The sequence below is a fragment of the Delphinapterus leucas genome, chromosome 12 (assembly GCF_059928025.1).
Source record: "Delphinapterus leucas isolate spDelLeu-1000000601 "Yukka" chromosome 12, BTC_Dleu_Yukka2, whole genome shotgun sequence".
Classification (NCBI taxonomy): Eukaryota; Metazoa; Chordata; class Mammalia; order Artiodactyla; family Monodontidae; genus Delphinapterus; species Delphinapterus leucas.
The window spans coordinates 83,304,019-83,330,398 of NC_143140.1; the positions used below are offsets into that span (position 1 = coordinate 83,304,019).

The 26,380-nt window shown below is 38.0% G+C and overlaps 1 protein-coding gene across 3 annotated transcripts in view; it reads right to left on the reverse strand.

Annotated features, from left to right (window-relative positions):
• Nucleotides 1-26,380, reverse strand: part of RGS17 (regulator of G protein signaling 17) — an 87,935-nt gene that overhangs the window by 19,145 nt on the left and 42,410 nt on the right. For all 3 annotated transcript variants that reach the window (XM_022559674.3, XM_022559666.3, XM_022559657.3), the window contains exon 2: nucleotides 15,533-15,676. In XM_022559674.3, the coding sequence (XP_022415382.1) occupies nucleotides 15,533-15,651 (119 nt within the window). In that variant the 5' untranslated portion in view covers nucleotides 15,652-15,676. The remainder of the gene's footprint in view (nucleotides 1-15,532; nucleotides 15,677-26,380) is intronic.

Below are 26,380 nucleotides of genomic sequence, written 5' to 3' on the forward strand. Positions count from 1 at the left end.
GCTCTGCATGGTAGTCAGCAATTCCAGACCCCTCTCAGCCTTCAGCGTGGGGAGCCGCGAGGAAGCAGCGAGTGGGGATTCAGAGAGCGGCTGGTTGAGTCTCTGTCTGCCGAGCTGTGACTGTGTCTGCAGGTTAGGAATGTGTTGGAGGGCAGCATCATTAACTTCTCAAAGTGTCTCTGAGTAAGAGTGCCTCTCTGGAATTTGATGTATTTCCGGTAATTATGAGAAAGTGGGTGGGAGGAGATAGGAAGACACCATTGACAATATTCTGTGAAATTTCCTGGGAGAAACTAATGATGCCAAATGTATAAAATATGCAACTTGGGGGGTAAATCCTAGAAAGATCACATTTAAATAGGAAATTAGTACTCATTCTGCCAAGCTTCACCGAGCTCATGTGTGTGTGTGCACACATACTGAGGGACTATATAAAGACTGGAAAATGAGCTTGCTTTGCTGATTAAATAATAAACTCCTTGAGAATTTGTTTCAGTTACATTTCCACACAGTATCCTATGGAGCATGCCACACCAATGCAGGTATCCTTATTTGAAAAACTTTAAAACACAACATCGTTGAAAAAATGTGTTCTCCATTGTGTCTTTGCTGTGGAGCAACAAATCTGGAATCTACATACATGATTCACAAGTTTCTGAAGATGAATTCTGGCTCTTGTATCTGTTTCTGTGATATTTACAAACATCCCAAATGCCACCATATTAGAGTGATCCTTATGAAATATTGGGTTGTGTTTATATCTTTGATTTCTACAGATGGTAAAATATGGACACACATTTGTACTAAAACTACTTATAACAGACATCCAGTAAGTGCCTAACTGTTCACCGTTTCCTCCATTTCTTGATCTAATATTGGACACAACATTGCCCTGTAGAAAGAACCTGACCTTTAGCAATCGATGTGTCCTTCTTAATCAACTGTCCTTTAGGACTGTTCTTTAAAAATTGGTTTCAAAGTTTCCATTATCAAGAACCATTAAAATAATGCCATTTTAAGATGAAGAGAAATGGAGAAAATGATAGGAGACTTGGTGCTAGACTGTTTGCCATCTGTCTTAGGCATGACTAATGTCTGTCCCCAATTTTACTTGGTCCTGCTCTAAGTAATACAGTGGGTTCATTTAAGGTAATAAAATACAGGACTTATTTGCTCTGGATCAACGTATATATATATATATATATGTGCTGGAGAAAAGCTCTAAAAGGAAAACATCAAGCTTAACGTGAGGGGTCATGTAGAGACATGTTTTTTTTCACTTTTACAATTCTTGTAATATTTTGAACTAACAATTCCACTTTTTAAACAACTAAAGCCACGAAGAGAACAGAATGCATATACAATGCTTACTGTGGGAGTCTTGATCAAAGCTGAAATATTTTATGGGAGAAAATTCCAATAGCCTATGCTAAGAATACTAAAATAAGCATATAAAATCTTATTAGAGATTGTCTCGAATAGTGACGTTGAGAAGAGAGAAACACATTTGGTATACTTCAGAAAATAAGGAAATATGCCCTCTTTGTGCGTGGGTGGATTTTTTTTGTTTGTTTACAGGGGAGTTTGGGCAGTGGGGTACGGAAAACATTACCTACTGCCCTTTAACGAGCTTACCTACTGGTTCATCATCATGGCTATGTGTGGGGACTCTTTTGGAAGACAGTCTACTTTGAGTAAACAATTGGTTCTTAGGGAGAATCCTTGAAATGGTTGCAAATAAGATGAAAACTTTGCAGTAGCTATGGTAACTCTGGGGTAGAGGCTGATCACAAAACCACGTATCTTTACACAAACACTCAGCTGAGGAATTAATGAGATGCTGAAATTTAATACAGCATGACTGTATTATACTGTATTAAAGTATAGGCTCAAGAAAGAACCACTGTCATTGGTAAAGGCAATTCATTATTTTAATAGTCTCACATTGTACTATCAGCTTTTCCTTTATATTTAACAATTCTACCTCAAATTTCCCAGTGCAAAAATGGAATCAACTTCCTTCAGGTTCTGAAAAAAATTGGTAAGTTATTCTTTAAATGTGTCATTTTTCTCAGTCAAAATACCATGGTAAAATAATACTACAGCTTTATTTAGGCGTCAACAACGATTTACAAATATGTATGAGACACCTGATTTATGCAACGGTGTCTGGGTTGGAAAGTCAAGATGAACAAGACAGAGGCTCTGAAACTGAGGAGCTCTGACAGTTAAATAGGCATCACAGAGCATTGCAATGAGAGATGAAATAAATGTGTTGGCCAGATGGAGACCTAGACAAGGAGAATTCCAAGCAGAGCGGGTAAAATCGTGTAGAGTTGTAAAAATGCATGATATCAATGCAGAGCAAAATGGACAAATCAGACGTTTCAGGATAGAAGCAATAAATTAGAATAGTCAGTGAGGTGTGGTTATGTAATGGGCCAAGAAAACAATGAAGTGGACTCCAAATCTCAAAGATATCTCCTTTATGACGATTTTGGTTTTCCAAGCTTTATATTCCCCATTCATAATGGGGACAAAGGTAGTGACCTACTACACAAGGTTGAAAGCAAAGACTAAACACTTGTGACAAAAAGGAAAATTATTACACATGCTTAATTCAGTGGAAGGGAAAATTGGTGGCATATTAAAATGGCAATTCCAAGTTTACCGAAGAGTTTTTTATTTCAACCAGAGGGAATAAAAACTTACACCGTGCTGTTACTATAAAACACTTCCGCATGCAACACCTTACCATTTCTTCCTCACAACAGTCCTGTAAGGTAAGCAGGGGCTTTGTTATTAATCGTTCCCATCTGATTTAAGGAAAAGCAGTCGCCGAGGTTGACTTACTCGATACCCACAACTAAAACATATCAGGCCTAGCAATGGAACTCACACCTTCCGACGTCTTATTTCATGCTCATTTTCGCTGTGCAATGCTTCTTCTCTTGATATAGAAGAATTAATTGTGGTATTTTACCTTTTCAGGTATTTAGAGAAATGGATTGCTCTTAAATGTCTGGAAAGGGTAAACCTCTTATCACAAACCCATGTCTTGAGGGCACAGCCCCTTCTAACGCCATTACCCCACAGCTGCCAGTCTGCAGGAGGTGTTGCCCAGAGGACTGAGTATACAGCAGACATTGGCAAGGAGCAACTTCTTGATTGCCAGGAACTTGAGATTGCCAGGGAAAAAGGAGCTGTTACAGAAGGTTTGACAACAAAACCTGACAAGGGGAAGAAGAGGTGGTGCCACTCATGACTCCAGAACAGATGTTGTTACTGCAAAGAGCATCCCTGGGACATACAACTCGCTCCCACTGGCAAAGACAACTTTGGGAAGAAGGGAAAGGAGAGGTGCACTGATGCATTGCTTAGAAAGGGCTATAAAAAGGAAGAAAAAAGGGAGCAGCAGGGGGGACAGCCATATACGATCTATAATTTCAGACATATAAAAACTCAGTTATAATCAAACCTATGTCTTGAACCTCATCTCTTTCATTTCTACATTTTGGTAGAACAGCTTGGTTTTGAATGGGGTATGTAAGGATGGGAATGGTGGTTAGAAACGTGTGTCTGGAATGTTATACAACACTTGTCTCAAAAAACATTGCCCCTAGGGCTTCCCTGGTGGCGCAGTGGTTGAGAGTCCGCCTGCCGATGCAGGGGACACGGGTTCGTGCCCCGGTCCGGGAAGATCCCACATGCCGCGGAGCGGCTGCGCCCGTGAGCCATGGCCGCTGAGCCTGCGCGTCCGGAGCCTGTGCTCCGCAACGGGAGAAGCCACAACAGTGAGAGGCCCGCGTACCGCAAAAAAACCCGAAAAACATTGCCCCTAGAAGTACTCCTATTTTTCATAATCATGTATCATATATTATAAAACAAATGTTTCATTTCGTTTAAGCTTTTATTTCATAGATTTAAAGCCTATCAGAAGTAAAATAACCCGCTATTAAAAATCTGTCCACTAGAGGGCTATGTTGCCTTTATAAATATAATATTTTAATCAACTCGATAAAACTGAAAGAGAATCTAAGTTTACCCTTATTTGGAAAAAAAATCTATTCTTACATGTATGGGGTTTTGATAATTACATCTTTCTAAGGACTTTGAAAAGAGTCATCAAATTTTCTGTGAGTGAAATATACTCAAAAGGGATAAATTTAATCTTGACAGGTGTGCATAATTACACCCAGTTTTCCTTTTTGCTATTTAGGAAATGTTCTGGATACTTCCCACCCTAGGTCATTTAATATAGGAATACTTTAGTCTTAAAAAAGGGTCAGGCATAATCCTATTAACATCGTAGTTATCCTTTCCAATAATTAGCTGTTTGAACTCTAGTTATGTCTCTTGCTGGGGTAATATAGATCTTGGGTGATACATTCTTAGAACAAATTAATTAGAAAAGGTTTTTAGCTACCAACAGGCAGGAAATTTTTTTGTTATTTAAAATGTTTTCAAAGAGCCACTGTGAAAGTGGATTCTCCAAAGGATTTCAATCCCAGTTTGGGTTGTATGTAAATGCTAATTGCTTCTTTTGCTGCATGGAAACTGAAAACAAAATCACTTTGTCTTCTCATACTCGCCCTCTGCGCTACCAATTTCCCTCTATACATGCTTCGGTTGGAAAAGATGGGTTTCAAAAACTCCCTTTTTCTATTGGTATTAAATTTTTATTTCAAACTCTAAGCCATGTATTTTAAGTTCATGGATATTCATTTGGTTTAAAATGCCAACTGCATTTAACAAGTTATTACCTGGTTAAAATCTGGATCTACTATGTCAGCTGATGTTCAGTTAAATAACCAAAGCCTCCTATTTGGCATATATAGAGTTTCTTTTTTTCCGCCTTAACATTAAGAGAATTATAGGATTGAATATTTAGATGTACTTTCTATAACGTACACCAATCAATAGAATCCTCTACTTCAGTTCTCAGGTTGACTGAAATCCTATTTTAAGCTCTTCCTTCAACCCACTGTAATTTTCCCTGTAAGTCATAATTAAGTTAGTGGATGCTTTTGTGGGAAAGCAAATATCTTGGATGCGAAAAAGCCAAATGGACTTTTATTTAGTTAGTAGACACTGTTATTAAAATGGCATGTAATCATCCAGATCTTTAAATGCATCAGTTAAGTTGGAGCTCAAGCTTCTAGCTTTAGTTAACTTGTGTCTCTATTATAAAAAGGACAATGAAAATGTTAAAACCCTAGCAGTTGACTCAGAAAAACATCTGCTTGCTGGCAGGGTCACTTATCCATCCACCCATTCATTCTTCCCTGGGGATTTTCCAGTTACTGTGTGTGTGAGTATGTTTGGGCTGAGGTGGGAGCATCCTTGAGAACAACTATGATTGAAGGCAACAGTCCTGATCTGTGGGGAGACTTTACCCCAGGATGTGATGAACTCGCATCACTCTGTGTATCAATGAGCGTGTGGTCCGTGCTCCGGGAATGCCAAGTTATACCTGTGCTGGTTCGTGTGAGAGTTGGGGAGAAAGGGCCAGGGATACCAAATGCAGAAAACAGGTTCTGTTACGTTAACTGACAACATGGAAATAGAACATGCTAAGCATACAGTGGCCAAAGTCTGGTAATTTCCTTTCAGCCTGAGACTTGCAAATAATATCTATCAATAAAGGATTATTCAGGGGTTCCTGAAAGAAACTGCACCCTAAAGTAACTGTTGTGAATCCCATCTTACAGATGAAACTAAAGCTTGCCAGACATTTCACAGTTATATGTTATGAGACTGAGATGCATCCAGGTCTAATTCCAGTGTGGTTTTCTTCCCTCCCCAGTGCTGCCTCTTGAAAGTAGGCTTTATATGAGGAAGGCATGTTATTACAATTTGTGTGTAATCTTTAAATATGGCAAGACCACATCTATTTACAATGAAACATATGAAGTTATTATTCAACTATTATGAAATTGGTCAATTAAAAGGGTTTTGTGCTATGTTTCTGTATACAGAAAAGTAGCAATGGCAGAAATTTGCTTTCTACTTAGGAGCACATGCTCCCAGGCATGAAATGTACATTAATATATAGTAGTATATCGATATCTGAAACAAAGATATGAATTTTATAGCATCGAAAATTATAATATTTATAAAACCCAATGAAGCAGAATTATTATACAGTCAACTTCATATTTGCTAGAAGTGGATTTTATAGTCTTATCTGACAAGTAATTAGTAATTCTTGAGTGATGTCCTAAAACATCAGGCAGATTTTAATAGGTCTACCTGGCCTAGACCTAAATAAGTTAGGCTTAAAAGGATTAATAAAGAGTACCTACCAAACGTAAGGTAGATAGCTAGTGGGAAGCAGCCACATAGCACAGGGAGATCAGCTGGGTGCTTTGTGACCACCTAGAGGGGTGGGATATGGAGGGTGGGAGGGAGGGAGACGCAAGAGACATGGGAACATATGTATATGTATAACTGATTCACTTTGTTATACAGCAGAAACTAACACACCATTGTAAAGCAATTATACTGCAGTAAAGATGCGAAAAAAAAAAAGAGTTCCAATGAGAGAGATGAAAATTATTAATTTCAATCAGATGTAGCACAACTATGACATTTTATAGATAGGTTAGGGGTAGCAAAATGTCATAAACTCCATTTTTGTATTATTATTGATTTGCAGAGGCTGGGATGGGTGGGCAGTTCTTAACCTTTGTCCGGACAGCTAATATATTTGGCCAGGATTTAGAAGGGCTGGATTTCACATTGTTTTAGAAATTGAATAATTGGCTTTGATTAAATCAGAAAGGGAACGCTGGCTTCCCTCAACTTGAATCTTCACCCCCCAAAGATCAGGGTGTCTCAGTGCCTTTGAAAAGGGCTGCGCTCAGCAGCTTTTCTCTCCGAATTCTTCTTCCTCGTGCACCCTAAGGAGATGCTTACTTCTCACAGAGTTCGCTGATAACTTCCTGGTAGGCCAGATGACGAGAAGTTTTATGATTCTTATCACATCAGACCTCCTTCGTGTGTTTGCAACATCCCTCATTCCCTCCTGTGTGAAAGTCTTTACTGTCTGGGCTTCTGTGCCAGCGCAGTGGTGTGTTTTGTATGTTACCTCCCAGACTGTCTAGTCTCTGCATTCTGTGTTTGCAGAGCTGCACTGCTTTCTCTTTAAAGGCTTTTTAAAAATTTTTATTTTTATTGGAGTATAATTGCTTTACAACACTGTGTTAGTTTCTACTGTACAGCAAAGTGAATCAGCTGTATGTATACATATATCCCCTCTTTTTTGGATTTCCTTCCCATTTAGGTCCCCGCAGAGCACTGAGTTCCCTGTGCTATACAGTAGGTTCTCATTAGTTATCTATTTTATACTTAGTATCAATAGTGTATATATGTCAATCCCCATCTCCCAATTCATCCCACTCCCCGCTTCCCCCTTGCTATCCATCCATACATTTGTTCTCTATGTCTGTGTCTCTATTTCTGCTTTGCAAATAAGATCATCTATACCATTTTTTTAGATTCCACATATATGTGTTAATATACGATATTTGTTTTTCCCTTTCTGACTTACTTCACTCTGTATGACAGTCTCTAGGTCCATCCACGTCTTTACAAATGACCCAATTTCATTCCTTTTTATGGCTGAGTAATATTCCATTGTATATATGTACGACATCTTCTTTAGCCATTCCTCTGTTGATGGATATTTAGGTTGCCTCCATGTCCTGGCTATTGTAAATAGAGCTGCGATGAACATTGGGGTGCATGTGTCTTTTTGAATTATAGTTTTCCCTGGATATATGCCCAGTAGTGGGTTTAAGGATTTACATTTGAGGTTTCAGCCTGTAGCTCACTGCTCTTCATGCTGGGCCATCCTTTTTATCTCCTGTATATTGTATGCTGTTGACTCCCTGATTGTTATATCTAATCAAGACATGCCCTGCAAGCTTCAAAATCATTTCCACAGCTAATCCTTGGGTACCACACACGGAGCGAGCCCAACCCACCATCCTATCCTGGCCTAAACCACCTCCTGTTCCAGCGTTCTCTCATCTGATGGGCTTACCATCAACCCGGCCCCTCAAGCAAAGCAATGGCGTTATCCTTCCCTTCTCCTTTACGTCTACTGCAAATTCTTGACAGTACTTCCTTTTCCTTGAAACTGGAATCTCTCCATTCCTTTTAATCACCTTTCATTTTGAGCCCCTTGCATCTTTCACCAAGACTATTACAGAAGTCTTCTGACATGCTTCCTGTTTCTGTCCTGTCCTTCCACACACTTTCCATTGTCTCCACAGGGATATACTTCAAACATAAAATGGACTTTGTCCCCTTCTCACTTAAGCATGTTCAGTCACTTCCCATAACCAAAAAAGGTGTAAAGTCTTAACGTCTTAATATGCCATAAAAGGCATTTTATTACCTGTCATTGTGTCTCTAGTCTTCTATTTTGTCCTTCTTGACTTTATATCCCAGTAGTACTAACCAGATTTTAGCACTCCCTCCTGGAATCCTGGCCTTTCTCTACTACTAACTGCTACTACTGCTACTAACACACACACACACACACACACACACACACACACACACACGGGAATGAAGAACATGGTGCATAAGAAGAAATCTGGTGGTTCCCTAACGTGCGTTAGCTGCTGCATCGTTATGCTAATGAGAGGAGAATGTACCTGTAATTTTTGAGAAACAAAACCTGTGATACAAATTTCCATATTTTATAAAGCAGACTCAATTGGAAAATCCAAATTCCATCAACCATTCAACACCTTATTATTAATTAAACACCTACTATGTGCCAAATACTATGTTATAAGCCAAAATATACTTTTAGTTATTTTAAAACTTTAGTATACGTTTAGGAAAAGGCCCAGTGCCAACTGACTGATATGAATGGCTGTGAATTCCACTATAAAATCCATATAGCATAATTTTACTGAAGGCCTTCACCTAGAAAACAAAAACGCATGTCAAACAGAAGGAGAGTCACTAGTATGAAAACCAGCACAGTGAGCTGGGCGTCAGACCAGCCCCCCAAGTGTGCAGCCTTGTGCAGGGCAGAGGGAGGCGTGGCCATGGGGATGACCAGCATCGGCCCATTGCCAAGGTCATCCTGCCCTTTGAGACCCAGATGGCCCTCACCCACCCCACCACAACATACAGTCAGTCAGCTGAGATTGAGAGATCCTCCCCGGATATGACCCTGAAATGACTCGAAGCCAACTGGGGTATGTGGGCCCGCGGACGGCACTCAAGTCTCGGTGCCAAGTGCTGTCCTTGGACGCGCTGCCCAGTCTCTTCGCCTACAGTCTGTTTCCTCCTGTCACTTTAGAATTCTGGGCTTCTTCACAGAGCGAGGCTCCTCTCACCATCCATCCTCTCCCCTCCTGAGGACCCATCTTTGTTTTCTTTGGAACGCCCTTTCCATGTCAGAACTCTCCTACATCTCGACCTGGTAAGGCCCACGTCCTCTCCCCGCCCCACCTGGCACTCCGTCTTTCCGAGGCGTCTCCTCTCCACTCACCACAGGGCCAGGCGGGGGCTGGCTCTTGCTTTCTTCTAGCTGGAATTAATTTAATCTTCTTTCTCCATTCTGTTTTGGTTCTTTCTACTCTCTTAAATGAAATTGGGTATAATATTTTCATCTAGTATTTTGTTGTCTTCACATCCATTTTTCCATTGATGGTCTAGGCACTGCAATGTGACACTCAGAAAAAATGTACATTTACAGTAAACAGAGTCAAAAAGGAAGGGATAAAGAAGATGTGGTTCATATCTACAATGGAATATTACTCAGCCATAAAAAGAACGAAATAATGCCATTTGCAGCAACATGAATGGACCTAGAGATTATCATACTAAGTGAAGTAAGTCAGAGAAAGACAAGTATTATATGATATTACTCATTTGTGGAAACTAATCTTAAAATAAATGATATAAATGAACTTATTTACAACACAGAAACATACAGATTTTGAAAACAAACTTATGGTTACCAAAGGGGGAACATAGGGGGGAGGGATAAATTAGGAGCTTGGGATGAAATACAAACACTACTATATATAAAACAGATAACCAACAAGGACTTACTGTAGAGCACAGAGAACTCTACTCAGTATTCTGTAATAACCTAAATGGGAAAAGAATCTGAAAAAGAATGAATATATGTATATGTATAACTGAATCACTATGCTGTACACCTGAAACTGACACAACATTGTAAATCAACTCTACTCCAATAAAATTTAAAAAAAGAAGAACGGTGTGCCTTCCTTGGAAAAGGGTCGAGGCATTCTGTTGGCAGAGGCAGCTTGAATCTTAAACTTTTCTGGAGGGTGACCTAGGGAGTAAACCAAATGTTCATGTCCATGTTCAGTTGCTTATTGAGCATTTGTTCCCTGTCAATGTAGAGGCAGGGAGAATCTGGTGAAAGCTAATGACATCAACGGTACCAGGCAATAATTAGCATTCAATCAGCTGTAAAGGAGTGAATAAACAAGTGCATGACACAGAGATGGTCCATTGTGCCAACGTCCACTTTTTGGTTTTGTGTATATGGCCTGGGAAACCTGGGTTCATTTTGGTACATGTCTTCTGATTGTGTGCCTTTAAAAGATGGTATAAGTTATAGAAACTACTGACAAATTTTACCTATGACATGGTGAGATAGAGTTTTCAAAACTAGAATTCTTTGTAAGTGATATTTTTGATGGTCTGGTTACACGTCCTTTGGAAATCCTATGCAGATAAGTTGTGCTCCCATGTGAGATGAATCAGGTCTCTGAGGGTGATAGCTAGAGAAAAGACTGCTCCTTCACTGGTGCCTTAGATGAAATGATTCAACTTGCATGTGTGAGCAGTTTATTTCCAGGGGGTGGTTTCTTTACCATGGAGCAGACGCAGATTTTGTTCTTCCTTTGAAAAAATATCCTTTGGCTTTTAAAGCATGCGTTTTAGTGTTTCCACTAGCAAAGAGCTAAAGTGTGACAGTGTCAGAGGATAAAATAGGACATTATTTTTGCACTGTTTTGAATTATAGAGGCTGTGGTACTTGTTAAAAATGGAGGGAGGGGCAACCAAAAGTATGTTTATGAAGGGCTTAAAGTTTACTTAGATCTGTTCCGTGGTCTGGAAACTAACGTGTCAAAAGGGAGATAATTTTAGCTTTCACAGGACTATTTAATGTAGTAACGTTCTGGCCCATTTCTCCCGAGAAGAATGGAGACCATCCGATGCAGTGGATGAAATCTTGTAGGCAATACATAGTAGTGCATGGGATTGTGAATTTCATTTGAAAAGTGTTACTTAATATAATTCTTGAAGAGTTTGCAAAGTAAAAAGCTTTGGAATCAGTTCATATCCAGCCTGGAAATGAAAAGTTTGGAAGTGTTCTCTTAAAATGGACAAAACAATGGACTGGGATGTTAAGAGACTTGCATTTTAGTCCCACTTCTGTCGTTAATGAGCTTAGTGACAGTAGGCAAGTCTTCAGTTGCCTTATCTGTAAAATGAGGCACAGAGTTTTCTGAACATTAGTTTTTAAGTGAGGACATTTTTTGCTTCCAAACAAAAGCTTATACACTAATCTAGTAAGTAAAGTAGCGAAAGAGAGAACCCATTCCCTCGGAAACTGCAGGTGGCGAGCCTAAGGCTGCCCCACCCGAGTGATGCCCTCACCACCATGCAGCAGCATGAGAAGCCAATGGAACGTTTTGGAGGCATGGTATCTGAAGTCTGTTGAGTTCTCATTTTTTTTAAGTAAACAAAGCAATCTGTTTTTCTTGCTAGGACACCCCCGGGAGCAATGAGGAATTAAAGCAGAAGTGGATTAGCACCTAGAGATTTCCTTGAAAAAAATACTCTGAGTTATTTTAGTTTAACCTCTGATGTTAGGAGAGGAGGGTTCAAGGGACAAGTTGGAAATTAGGTTTAAGCTCGCAATGCATTTTGGAAGCGCTCCCTTTCTACCTCCTTTTTATGGCACCTTGTTTTGTGAGCACAACGCAATTTCTGGTTTCTGACACACTTTCACAGGTGTCTGAACTACCTCATGGATTCACACTGTCGGCAGTTTTGCAAGGATCCCACATCTTTGAAAGGTTTCTTTCTCATAAAGAAAAGGGAAGAGGGTTAACAACCTGAAAAGGCAGGTCATTCTCTTTGAATCCTGATATAAGGGGAACATTGTTTTGACAATTCTGAATCTCTAGACACGTGATCTTGACAAAGCTCTCCTGGTTGGGAACAGCTTTGTCCCATGTGTAGAAGGGCTTGCAAGCTTACAGACTGTCTGCTTGATGGCCAAGACTCGGGCATCCATGACTTATTTGTGTAACACAGGTTAAACGGTCTCAACCTCATTCCTTTGCTTTCTCTTCTTGAAATGGAGGGCTCTGGGGAGAAAAGGGAGATAGATGGATTTGGGGAAGGAAGTGGTTCCTTGACAGGGACAGAGGACGTCGTGAAGTAATCCTAACTTTTGAGAGTTTTGAAGGAAACTGTGGAACTATTCAGCAGTTATGTATTTATGCTCTGTATCACCACCCAAAATAAAGCATAGTGGTAATTTTATAAAGGCAGGAATAAATTTAAACATGAGAGAGGAGCTGACGATGAAATATGAATGAGAAATGCAAATTTGAGGAAAATACTAAGTTGTTTTAAAAACCCATCATGTGAGGCTTGAGTGAAGTATTTATATTTATTACTAGATATAGAAATTTATTTTCTTAGCACTCTGTTCCCTTAAAAGGAGGTAAAATCAGCTACATGGTAACTATTCCTATTTACGAACGACAGTTACTTCATACTTTTATTTCTAACTTTTTGTCCCTAAATTACATTTTTTTTTTAGTGTTTCTTTTTGTTATACTCCTTTTCCCTAGCCTGGAAAATTTGAAGAACATTGCTTTCTTTCTTTTTTTTTTTTCCACTCTAATAAGACTTTACAATTTTTTTCCCCTAAACTCAAAATGCAAAAATTATGATGCTCTAAAAATGCATGTGTAAAGGACATCTCCATTTATACTGAGATAACAGAGTTACAATTAAAATGCAATTTCACTTTCATTCTTGTTTTTTAAAATAGTTGCTTACGTTAGAAATTACCTTACCTATCATTTATCATGTAAAGAAGGCATACGTTTACAGACTCTGCGTTTTATGGCCTGGACTTGAGTGTCCATGACTCATTATTAGCAAACATAGTTCTTAACAATACTCTCTCGTCTAAAACTAATAGAACATGCATCCAAGGCACCACGTGTTTAGGGTCCAAATACCTGTCGCCCTAGACGTGTGGAGAGTTAATGCAGCTTCCAAAAGCTGTTTTGTTCTCCATCCATAGTCTGTGTTCTGTGACAATCTGATGCTCACGAGCTCACGTTGACTATTTTGTTATTTAATGTGCACTTTAAGAATTAGTAAAAGCAAGTCTTGCTAAATATCTGTAGGACAGATCAAAGCAAATCTCACTACGCATCTGTTTGACAGCAAATATTGCACAAAAAACCTTCAGCGTTTGGTGTGTTAATCCTGAAGCCTTTCAGCGTTTGGTGTGTTAATCCTGAAGCAATTCAGAAATAAGTTTTTGCAGGCAAACAAAATCATATACTAATTACTGGAACATGGCGCAGAGCAAGTGAGAACTAGGAATATAATCCTCAACACGATGTAACAATATATTTGTGACCTTTCATATGAACTTTAAAATAAAATAGTTTTCCTTTCCAAGATAATTTTTTGTATTGTATCTACAAGCTGATCTTTTTAAAAAAATATACATGGTTTGAAGCCAGATCTTCTTTAAAGAGATTTTATTTTCCCAATATGAAGTGTTCCGTAGCCCAGTAACTAACTCTTATTAAATGCATACTATGGGTCAGGCGCTGTTCTCAGCTCGTATGGGTTTTACTTCATTTAATGTTTAAAGCAATCTTATGAGGTAGGGATTCTTATTACTGTCATTTGATAGATGAGGAATCTGCAGACACTAAGCAACTTGCTGAAGGTCAAACAAATAGTGAAAGATGAAGAGCTGGAACCCAGGCAGTCTGACTCCAGAACCACCGTGTTAAGTCACTACCCCGTATTTCACAGATTAAGACCAGAGCTAGCTGATCTCTTGAGGAACGAGAGAGAAAAATGTGACACGGTTGCATTGAAATAGTTCTCTCCTCTAGGACTCTGTTGCCTCCATCTGAAATGCTGAATTTGAGGCTTAAGAATGAAAGAAAAAGGAATCGTACATGACTTTCCCCGAAAAAGAATCATCATCTGGGAAGCAATTTTGATATCTATAAAAACTACTTTAAACGTTCCAGATTGCTACAGTATCGGATGGTTTTTCTGGAAATGAAGTTTCCTAGAGAGCTCAGAGCTTGTTCAACACCAAGGCTGCCACTGGAGCATTACATATTTCATCTTCTCTTTTGGCCACTGTGATAGAACATTATGCCACTATATCATAACACCAACCGTCATAATATGGACATTGAGAAACTGTAGAGATCATGTGTGAGAAGATGACTCAAGCATCTGGGCCTTTCTTTAGGGTTTTGAAACAGGTCATGGAGATCCAACAGACCACTGCTAACCCAAAAGATCCACCTGTGAATTGGATCTTACAGTACCCTGAAACGTGTGGTTCTATGGAAATTCCATTAAGTCTAGCATCCCCCCCGCTCCCGCCCCGAGGAATCTCATCTTTGTAAATCTCAGGACTCTGGGTCTCACTGATTTTCTTATTTGAAGACTTTGGGAATTTGGAACTAAAGCAGGTTTTCTAAGGTGCCTGAACCATGGACATTTAGTACGAGACAGGACCTTGAAAACCAACTTGTCTGGCTCTTCATCACTCTGCCGGTGAGAAAACCAAAAAGCAGAGATCACAACTTTGTCTGATGTCCCAGAGCCTGTCAGGGACAAAACCGCAATGGAAAGCAGGTTCTCTGGCTCTAAGTTCAGAGTTTTGAATGAACTGACTTGGCCTTCATACCCATCATAGCCCCTGGCCTTTTAGATCTGTGGACCTGAGTCTGTGGCGCTTCTCTTAATGTCCTTTTCAGGAGTCTATGGCTGAAGTTGCCACCCAGCTCTGCGACAGAACAATCAACACCACGCGGAATAGCAGAGAGCTGAAACACTACCCTGAATACTACATACGACACTACTAGAGATTATATTAGTGTTCTTGCACCCTCTGTAACATGGGAGAATGTTGTTTACTGTTCAGTAAATATACAGCCGTAATCTTATCTTTACCCATACCTTTAAGAAGCACGGGTGGAGAAAACCATGATATAAAACAATTTTTCACTCTTTACCTTACTACCAATTTCATTGTAGATTTTGAGGAAATATGATATTTTGCTTATGGAAATGTGTGCATTAAACCAACGATCGTTTCCAGTAATTCCTACTTGTAAAGGAAGAAAAAAGGACAGATTGAGAAGTTTCTGTGGTCCCGAGAGCTGACGTGCAGGTTCACGCCAGTTATGACCCAGCTCAGGTGTGGTATCACACAGATAAGAAGACATACCAGGAGCAGCTGCAACAACAGCACCAACAAAAGCAACACGTATTGTTGGGCCTCTGGTTTCCAGGTGCTTGAGACACAGCAGGTGTTTCTTCATTCTGTGACTGTTGCCTTTTTCGCATTTCAGCTACTGCAGTGCCCAGTTGGCTGAAAGAAGAGAGAAAACATAAGGTCTGAAAAAATTATGATAAGAGTAAGTCACCTGTGCTGAAGGAAGCATAATTTAATTGAGGGGTCAGGAAAAGATCGTTTGAGAAAAGGTAAAAATGAATAAGCGTTAGCAGTCAAGTTGAAAATTCCCCAGAAATTTTTTAAGGCGAACATTCTAAAAACTTTGGGAACGAACTTCTACCATTATCTGCTACATACAATCTTGGTAAGTGTTGCCACGTAATCAGAATCAGTTGGCAAGGTAAATATGATAAGGTTTGAAAATTTATTTTTAACTTCCTTCTGTACTCAAGAATGATTACACCTGCTTGCCTTTATGAACACCTTTAAATGGTTATGGGGGTATGAATAACTCGTTTCTCTGTTCTTATTTACAATACAGCTATTTGAGCTTTACAAATCATTGCTGCAAGGTTTCTAACTCTACAACATGGTGAAGAACAGTTTGTTTTTGGTCCTCTCTCATCTCCTTTTAAAACATACAGTCTCCTTTTTGGTACTCTGGCTCACCGTCCAGGGGCCTTCTCTTGATAGTATGGGCAAAATGCCTTACTCTGTGTTAGGTGTCCCTGTAGCAAAGGCATCACCTCCCTGTCCTGCACTGCTCAAAATTTATTTTCATTTAGTAGATAACCGTGGAAAGACTAAACATTTATCAAATCCAGGAGAATCACTTTGGTGGAATTTATATATCATGGCAGATAAGAAAAATACTGAGGTGCAGGCTGCCCTACCTGTGACTTTACAAATGCAGCCAAGTGAGTTGCTACAGATTTATAAGACCAACACTGATCTAGGAGTTAGTTGATGATAAAAAAAATAAAGTTTTATTTAGTAGACTAATATAAAATTTAGCACAAACTTTTAGAAAAAGGAATGAATTCTACTGAATAATATTTTCACAAATACGCAATGTACGTAAATCACACATATATATTGTCATATGTGTGACTGAGAACAGTACTTGTTAAAAACATAAAGTACTTTGAGCTTTTTTGGCAGTGTGAGCTCATGCTTTAAAAAACACATTTTCAGTTCTGAATACAATGATAGATACTTTAAAAAACACTGTATTCTTAAAAATAAGATAAACATCTCTTTAGACCAGAAACAGATGAGAAAACCACAATGGTAGATAAATGGGGGTAAAGTCACAGTCATTTTGTAATTCAGGTATGGGAACAGAAAGGTGCAAAGGTTCAAAACTCTAGTGGGGTAAAAAATGCTCCACCACGAGTAGTGGGAGACCACAGTTCAGACCGGAGTTTTACCTGAATAAAATCAGCGGCTGGGTTTCTGCCACTCATAAAAAGATGCTAAAAAAACTATCTGTACCATCAATGGTACCTAGCTGCAGGAGAGAGGGGATGCATAGAGAGCCAATGAAACCTGACCTAAGCCAAACAGCCCACAGGTTCTGTGACTGGGCCAAGGATGTCTCCAAAGCCATTCCTGGATGGGAGGAAATCCTGAGGTGCCAGTGAAAGAGCTACTTTGGGATTGAACGTCTTGGGGGACTAGTGGAGACAACTGAGAAGCATTATAAAGAGTGAGAGTGAGAAATACACCTCTTACTCAGTGTGTTGCCTGAAAGCAAAAAATCCAATTAACACTAAAAACAGAAAGCCAACTCAACAATCATGAAATGAATATATTCCTGAGCAAATGCAAATAACAGAATCATCCAAAATTAGTGTAATAAACATATGTTTAATGTAAACAATGTGATAAAGGAAAAAACTGTTCATATAAGAGAACAAGAAATTATAAGAACGAATATAGGCAAAAATGAAACAAGAATAGACAGAATGAAAAATGGAAAATATAGAAACAAAACACATAGCCATTAAAAAGATTCAGATGGAATAATAATTTCCCAAAGCCACCCCCAAGAGAATAAGTGTCAAGGACTGTACCCAGAATCCAGTGAAAAGAGATGAAAAGATGAAACATAAAAAAGGGAATTGAGACAAGCATAGCAGTAACATTGAAAGACTCCCCTATGTGTCCAACAAGATTTTCATCATCAGTAGAGTATTAACAGAGAATATTAATGGGAAGTATTTTCAAGGATACTGGCTGGAAACTTTCCAGAATTGGAAGGAAAAAACAAACAAAAGCCTTACATTGAAAGAGCATACCACATGCTCAGCAGGATTTATAAAATAAAAGTAAATCCACATGTATATGCACAAAAATAGAACCACAGAACTCCAAAATAAAGATATAAGCTGAATTACCCACAGAGGAGTAACAAGCACTGACAGCAAAATAGTGCAGCAGTCAGACAAGAAAAAGAAATAAAAGTTATCCAGACTGGAAGGGAAGAGGTAAAATTATCATTATATACAGATGACACGATACTGTATATAGAAAACCCTAAAGACTCCACACAAAAACTACTAGAACTAATAAATGAATTCAGCAAGGTATCAGGATACAAGATTAACACACAGAAATCTGTTGCATTTCTTTACACTAACAATGAAATATCAGAAAGGGAAAGTAAAAAACAATCCCTTTTAAAATCACATCAAAAAAATAAAATAAAATACCTAGGAATAAATCTGACCAAGTAGGTGAAAGACTTATATGCTGAGAACTATAAAACATTGATAAAGGAAACTGAAGATGATTTAAAGAAATGGAAAACTATCCCATGATCTTGGATTGGAAGAATTAATATTCTTAAAATGGTCATACTACCCAAAGCAATCTACAGATTTAACATGATCCCTATCAAATTGCCCATGACATTTTTCACAGAACGAAAACAAATAATCCTAAAATTTATATGGAATCACAAAAGACCTAGAATTGCCAAAGCGGTCCTGAGGAAAAAGAACAAAGCTGGAGGCATAACCCTCCCAGACTTCAGACAATACTACAAAGCTACAGTAATCAAAACAGTATGGCACTGGCACAAAAACAGACATATGGATCAATGGAACAGAATAGAGAGCCCAGAAATAAAGCCACACACCTAAGGTCAATTAATCTTCAACAAAGAAGGCAATGATATATAATGGAGAAAAGACAGTCTCTTCACCAAGTGGTGGTGGGAAAGCTGGACAGCTGCATGTAAATCAATGAAGTTAGAACACTCTCACACTATACACAAAAATAAACTCGAAATGGCTTAAAGACTTAAATAGAAGACAGGACACCATAAAACTCCTGGAAGAGAACATAGGCAAAACATTCTCTGACATAAATCATAGCAATGTTTTCTTAGGCCGTTCTCCCAAGGCAATAGAAATAAACACAAAAATGAACAAATGGGACCTAATCAAACTTATAAGCTTTTGTGCAGCAAAGGAAACCATAAACAAAACGAAAAGACAACCTACAGAATGGGAGAAAATATTTGCAAACAATGCGACCAACAAGAGCTTAACTTCCAAAATATACAAACAGCTCATACAACTAAACAACAAAAAAAAACAACCCAATCGAAAAATGGGCAGAAGACCTAAATAAGCAGTTCTCCAAAGAAGACATACAGATGGCCAATAGGCACATGAAATGATGTTCAATATTGCTAATTATCAGAAAAGTGCAAATCAAAGCTACAGTGAGGTATCACCTCACACCAATCAGAATGACCATCATTAAAAAGTCCACAAACAATATATGCTGGAGAGGGTGTGTAGAGAAGGGAACCCTTCTACACTCCTGGTAGGAATGTAATTGGTACAGCCACTATGGAGAACAGTATGGAGGTTCCTTAAAAAACTAAAAATAGAGTCACCATATGATCCAGCAATCCCACTCCTGGGAATATATCTGGACAAAACTCTAATTTGAAAAGATACATGCACCCCAATATTCATAGCAGCACTATTTACAATAGCTAAGACATGGAATCAACCTAAATGTCCATCAACAGATGAATGGATAAAGATGTGGTATCTATGTACAACGGAATACTACTCAGCCATGAAAAAGAATGTAACAATGCCATTTTCAGCAACATGGATGAACCTAGAGATTATCATACTAAGTGAAGTAAGTCAGACAGAGAAAGACAAAAATCATATGATATCACTTATATGTGGTATTTAAAATATGATACAAATGGACTTGTTTACAAAACAGAAAGAGACTCACAGACATAGAAGACAAACTTACAGTTACCAAAGGGGAAAAGGGGGGTGATAAATTAGGAGTTTGGAATTAGCAGATACTATATATAAAATAGATAAACAACTAGGTCCTACTGTATAGCACAGGGAACTATATTCAATATCTTGTAATAACCTATGATGAAAAAGAGTATGAAAAAGAATATATGTACATGTATAGGGGAATCACTGTATAACTGTGTGTATAGCTGAATCACGTATAACTGAATCATTCTGTACACCAGAATCTAACAGACCACTGTAAATCAATTATGCTTCAATTTTAAAATGTTTTTAAAAATAAATGTAATCTAATTATTGGGGGAAAAAATATATAGAAGAAAGCACTAATAGCTTCAGAGCAGGAAAAGGATTTCTTACAAAATCAAGCCAAAAGGGAAAAGATGATTTTTGATACAGCTAATTTATCAAAAACCTTTGAACAAATAAAAGAACATAAAGTAAAAAAAATGAGAACCAGACTGGAAAATACAGAGGACTAATATCTATAGCATATACGTAACACATCACAGTTTAAAAATACAAATAACCTAATAGAAAAATAGGCAAAGGAAATGCGCAGACAGTTTACAGAAGAGGAAAATACAAATACCCCAGATTAAATGAATAGATGGTCAAAACTAGTGACTAGGGAAATTTAAATTAAAAAAATTATTTCATATCCAAATTTCTGACAGGTAAAAAGTCACACAATACCAATCTGGGGAGAGAACTTGGGTAATGAAAAGCTCTCATACAGTCATTTTGAAGAGTAGCATTGACTATGTAACAATGTAGTTAACAATATACATAACTTATAACAAATTCCACTTTCATGTTTATACTTTGAAACTGTATAAGGTAATAAAAATACTGTAATTAGTGTCTTCATATGCATATGAAGACACTAATTACAGTATTTTTATTACCTTAAATTAGAAACAATCTATATTTTCATCTTTTCAGGAATGAATACAAAATGGTGAAGTCACTGTATGGTGATACATAGAACAGCACTGAAAATGAATAATTTAAATCTATATGAAACAATTTGGGAAGACCGTAAAACAATGTTGAATGGAAAAAATAGCTGCAAAATATTAGATACAGGTCTTCCCTGGTGGCGCAGTGGTTGAGAGTCCGCCTGCCGATGCAGGGGACGCGGGTTCGTGCCCCGGTCCGGGAAGATCCCACATGCCGCGGAGCGGCTAGGCCCGTGAGCCATGGCCACTGAGCCTGCGCGTCTGGAGCCTGTGCTCCGCAACGGGAGAGGCCACAACAGTGAGAGGCCCGCGTACCGCAAAAAAAGAAAAAAAAAAAAGTAATAAAAAGAATTAAAAACAAAAATTAGATACAGCCTGTATCATTAACAAAATTTTCATAAGTATACAAAATGTAAATCGTATTTTTTTTCTGGGTAATATATACAGCAAAGTGATAAAAACTCATGAACAAGATCCATGACTTTGGTTGATACTGGGGAATTATGATGGGAATGTGATTGGAGGAGACAGGATTTTAACTTTATCTGATAATTTTTTTAAAAATCTGAGGCAAAACAAAATACTAATATTTGTTAAATTGGGGTATTGGATGCAGGAGTATTTTTTTATTGTCTTGTGTACTTACATATATTTTTTTCTACACACACACACACACACACACATGCACACACACATACAATATAGCTTTATATGAGACAGTGATCAGAGAGGGCTTTCCTTCTGTTGTGAATTAATTGTATCTTCCAAGAAATGAAGAGAAAATTCTGATCTCACTTCCAGTTGTGCACAATTTTACCCCACGTTGCTTCTTCCCTTTTTTCAGGATTGGATGCAATGATCAAAACCATCTTTATGCAACAAAAGCAAGAATCAACACGCAGAACTACGTCAAACTAAAAAGCTTCTGCACATCAAAAGAAAAAAATAGACAAAATGAAAAGTCAATCTACAGAATGGGGGAAATATTTGCAAACCATACATGGATAAGAGGTTAATTTCCAAAATACACAAAGAACTCATACCACTGAATAACAAAAAGACAAACAATCTGGCTAAAAATTGAGCAGATGAACTGAAGAGACATTTTTCCAAAGAAGACACATAAATGTCCACCAAACAGATGGAAAGATGCTCAACATCACTGATCATCAGGGAAATGCAAATCTAAACCATAATGAGATATCACCTCACACTTGTTAGAATGGCTGTTATCAAAAAAAGATGAGAGATAACGTGTTGTCCAAAAATGTGGAGAAAAGGGAACGACTGTGCAGTATTGGTAGGAATGTAAATTGGTTCAGCCACTATAGAAAACAGTATGGAGATTCTTCAAAAAATTAAAAATATAACTAGCATATGATCCAGCAATCTCACCTCTAAGTATATGTCCAAAGGAAATGAAAACATGATATCAAAAAGGTATTTGGTAGTGTACATATGTCAATACCACTCCCTCACTTCGTTGCTTTGTGACCACTTAGAGGGGTGGGATAGGGAGGGTGGGAGGGAGACACAACAGGGAGGGGATATAGGGATACATGTATATGTATATCTAATTCACTTTGTTATACAGCAGAAACTAACACCACATTGTAAAGCAATTATACTCCAATAAAGATGTTAGAAAAAAGAAAAAGATATTTGCACTCCTATGTTTATTGCAGCATTATTCACAAAAGCCAGGATATGGAAACAACCTAGGTGTCCATCAACAGATGTATGGATAAAGAAGGTGTCTCACACACACACACACACACACACACACACACACACACACTGGAATATTATTCAGCCATGAGAAAGAAGGACTTCTTGCCATTTTCGACAACATGGATGAACCTTGAGGGCATTATGTTAAATGTGATAAGGCAGACAGAGAAAGACAAATACTCTATGATATCACTTATGTGTAGAATCCAAAAAAGCTGAATTCATAAAAACAGAGAGTAGAATCATAGTTACCAGAAAATGGGGGGTGGGTGAATTGGGGGGATGTTGGTCAAAGGGTACAAACTTGAAGTAAGAGGATGAATAAGTTCTGGAGAGCTAATGCATGGCATTGTGATTATAGTTAACACTACTGTATTGTAATCTTGAAGTTGCTAAGAGACTTGATCTTAACTTTTCTCACCACAAAAAAAGAAATGATAATTATGTGATGGGACAGAGGTGTCAGCTAACACTACGGAGGTAATCATATTGCAACATATAAATGTATCCGATCAACACACTGTACCCCTTAAATTTACAATGTTATACGTCAATTATATCTCAATTAAAAAAAATCTTTACAGTTTGAGCAATGAGCCAAATAAAACAAGATGAAATTTAAAAGGATAAATATAAGGATATGAACTTAGATTTTAAAAAACTGCAGAAGACTAAGATGGGAGAAACATGGCTTAATAGGAGCATATCTAGGTGATTTACTGGACAATAAATTCAGTATTAATCAACAGTATGATGTAAACAAAATAGTTAATGGAAATTTAAAATGCATTAATAAAAACATGTTTTCTAAAACAAACTGGTGATAAGTCTTCTCTGGGCTGGTTAAATGATTATGTTCAATTTTGGCCCCCATAATTTAAGAACGAAAATGAAATTTGCTTAGAAAACTAGAAGGAGAGTTAAAAAAAAACAAAACTAAATTATCTAGCGTTTGAAGTGATACCAAGTAGAAGACAATGTCAGTCTGCTTTGTAAGATCCCAAATGTTAGAAGATGGCTTTATAAACAGAAGCAACTGAGAGAGTTTTGCTTTCACAAATAGAAAGTCTGTCCAGTACTCAGGCAAGATCTTAATTTACCTGTGAGGTTAGTATCAAGTCAAGCTTTCTTGAGCATTCAAGCCAAGGCTGGACATTCGGAAAGAGGTTGATCTACAGGGGTCTTAAATTTACATGGATGGTTAGACTGAGAACTGTTCTTAGTTCTGAAGTTACTGTTCTTAAAATGGGCTGCCCAAGCTGAGAACTCTTTTCAAAATACAGTTGGGAGGGAGATGAGGAACCCCTGTTATTTTTTCAATTTGTACTCTTGTCGATCATATTGTCAGTCCTTGAGTATTTCCTGGTATTTCTTCATCTTTTTTGTTTACGTATTGTTTCCCAAGTGGGTTGTAAAACTCTAATGGGGAAGGAGAGAAAAAATATATTTCTCATATATTGGTTTTCCTGGAATTTAGCAATGTTTTCTGTCAATAGATGCTCATGATATTGTACATCAACTATACCTCAATACAAAATATTAGATGCACAATAAATTTTGAGTATTGATGATGGTGAGTACGAATGATTTCTCTGATTATTAAAAATATCTATTTTCCCAAGGCAGAAATTTGGGAAGTTTTGGAAGTTACCTAAGGCAGAAATATGGAAGATTTGCATACAAATTCTTATAGCTCTAAGACACATTATTAAGTTTCAACAGGACTCCATGTCCTTTCCCAAATCATCTTTCACAGAGGATGGGAGTAAACTCATATTCAGGACGTCTAGAGAATTGAAGCCTGAATGGCCCACTGTAATGTGAACATTTACATTTTATCTTAGATGAAACATTCATACTTTATCTTAGAGACCCACAGAAAATTTGCCTGGTATTTTGATATATTAATGCATAAACATAAGACTAATTATTTTACATATCCTAACTTTAGAAGAAAAAGGATATTCCTACATCTTTCTTAATGGTCAAGTTGCTGCTGCTGTGAGATTACCAATTTTGGAAAATCAGGCTGAATTGGAAAAGAACTGACTCTGCACTCAATATTACTGATTTATCATCTCACTCTTGGTGTAACAATATTTCTAGAACTCAAACTTAGAAATGCACCAATGACAATATCCTCCATCCCCACGGCCAAGCTGCGCTACAATACGGTGATTAAACAACTTCTGGAGTTGGGCTGTGTCCAGATCTTGCCTCTGTCATCAACTGGATGCCCTTTGGTTAGTTATTTAATCTTTTTGTGTCCCAGTGTCCTTATCTGCAGATAATTATTGATTGTAATAGGACACATCAGCACCCCACTACTACTGTAAGGGTTAAGTGGATCGAACATGTGAAATACTTGGAAAAAATCCTTGTACATACAGTAAGTACTTAATAGTGGCAGCTCTCTCAAGGTAATGCTGGAGAGCATTGTTCACGATGTCGCCCAAAAGTTGGTGTGATACAATGTTTTCAGGCTACAGATGTTGAAGATTTCCACACTTTCTTCCTGCTGAGAGCTCATTTCACCTCTTATAGGATGGGTTGTACAGTTTTTGTGTCCATTGGTTAGACTCTTTCTAGCTCAGGGATCTACACAAAGGCTTATTCAGTGAAGAAAAATGGTTGGGTTTTCATTTCACCACTAACACTGTAATTTTTATCACATGTAAATGAACCGAGTCTCAAGTGACTCACAGTATCCACAATCAACTCCTACCCCACAATCACACTTCATTATAATTGTAGCCATTTTGTCATGTTTAGTGAAAGCATTCAGTTTTGTCATATAGTTGTTGATTCACTGTTTAGCCCCCAAAAGGTATTTGCTAAATAAGCCAAATTTGTGAGGCCCTTTTTAGCACTGGGACGGACAAGGAAGCAATTCACCACGTACTGATATTTATTCTTAGTTGTGATGTATTTTCCCGGTGAAGGAAAACAACCCACTCCTCAATTTAAAATGTCTGATAACTACCCTGCTTCAGCTAAGCCAGCATATATCTATGTCACGGAGCAAGCTTTCAGTGTCACTTCCTGTCTCATGACTTGTTCATCTAAAAAGATGATGAACTAAAAAGAGTGGCATCCAAACCAGTTTTCCTTTTTTTTTTTTGCCGGGGCGGGGGGGTGGTGCGGAGAGGGATAGTTTTTAGTGTGCTGTTTTCAAAAATCACCATTTTATGATTACATTAAACTATGAAAAATTCAAGAAGTAAACTCTTAGTGCATGAAGAGAAAATAATTACTAAAAATAGGACTTGGTCCGCTCTTTTGGTGGTTAGAATCTGGTTCCATCAGTGAATACATCCATGCAGTTCCTTTCCCTTGGTTATCCATGAAGCTTGCTAAAAATGCCACATTATGTTGAGTCAGCAATTCTCCATGTTCATGATACTTTCATACATATTTATAAACACATAAATATGTATCATAACATATAAATATATAAAAAGACTAAAAATTCGTTCCTCCTGTGCTTTCCTCTATCATTAAAGTACAGAATCAGAGCCACGTCAGTCCTCTTTCTGTTTTGGCTCCTGAGCATCTGTCGGACAAGCTGAAAAGCATTATTTGACAGGGCGGTTTGCAAAGGGCACCTTGTGCAGCTCAGCTGCTACGTTTTGTCCCCAGAAGATTCAGCCATTTCCATTCCACAGAACATCACAATTTCTACTCTTGTGATTCTGCACTTCTATCAACTTCCTATTTTCTTCTTTTGACCATGCTTTTTAGAGTGTTGCAGTAAGAGAGATCTGGACTGGAGTCACAAAGGGCTGCCTTGTACTGGCCACAAGGCATTAAGTTACTTAACGTCTGCCTCAGTTTGTAAAATG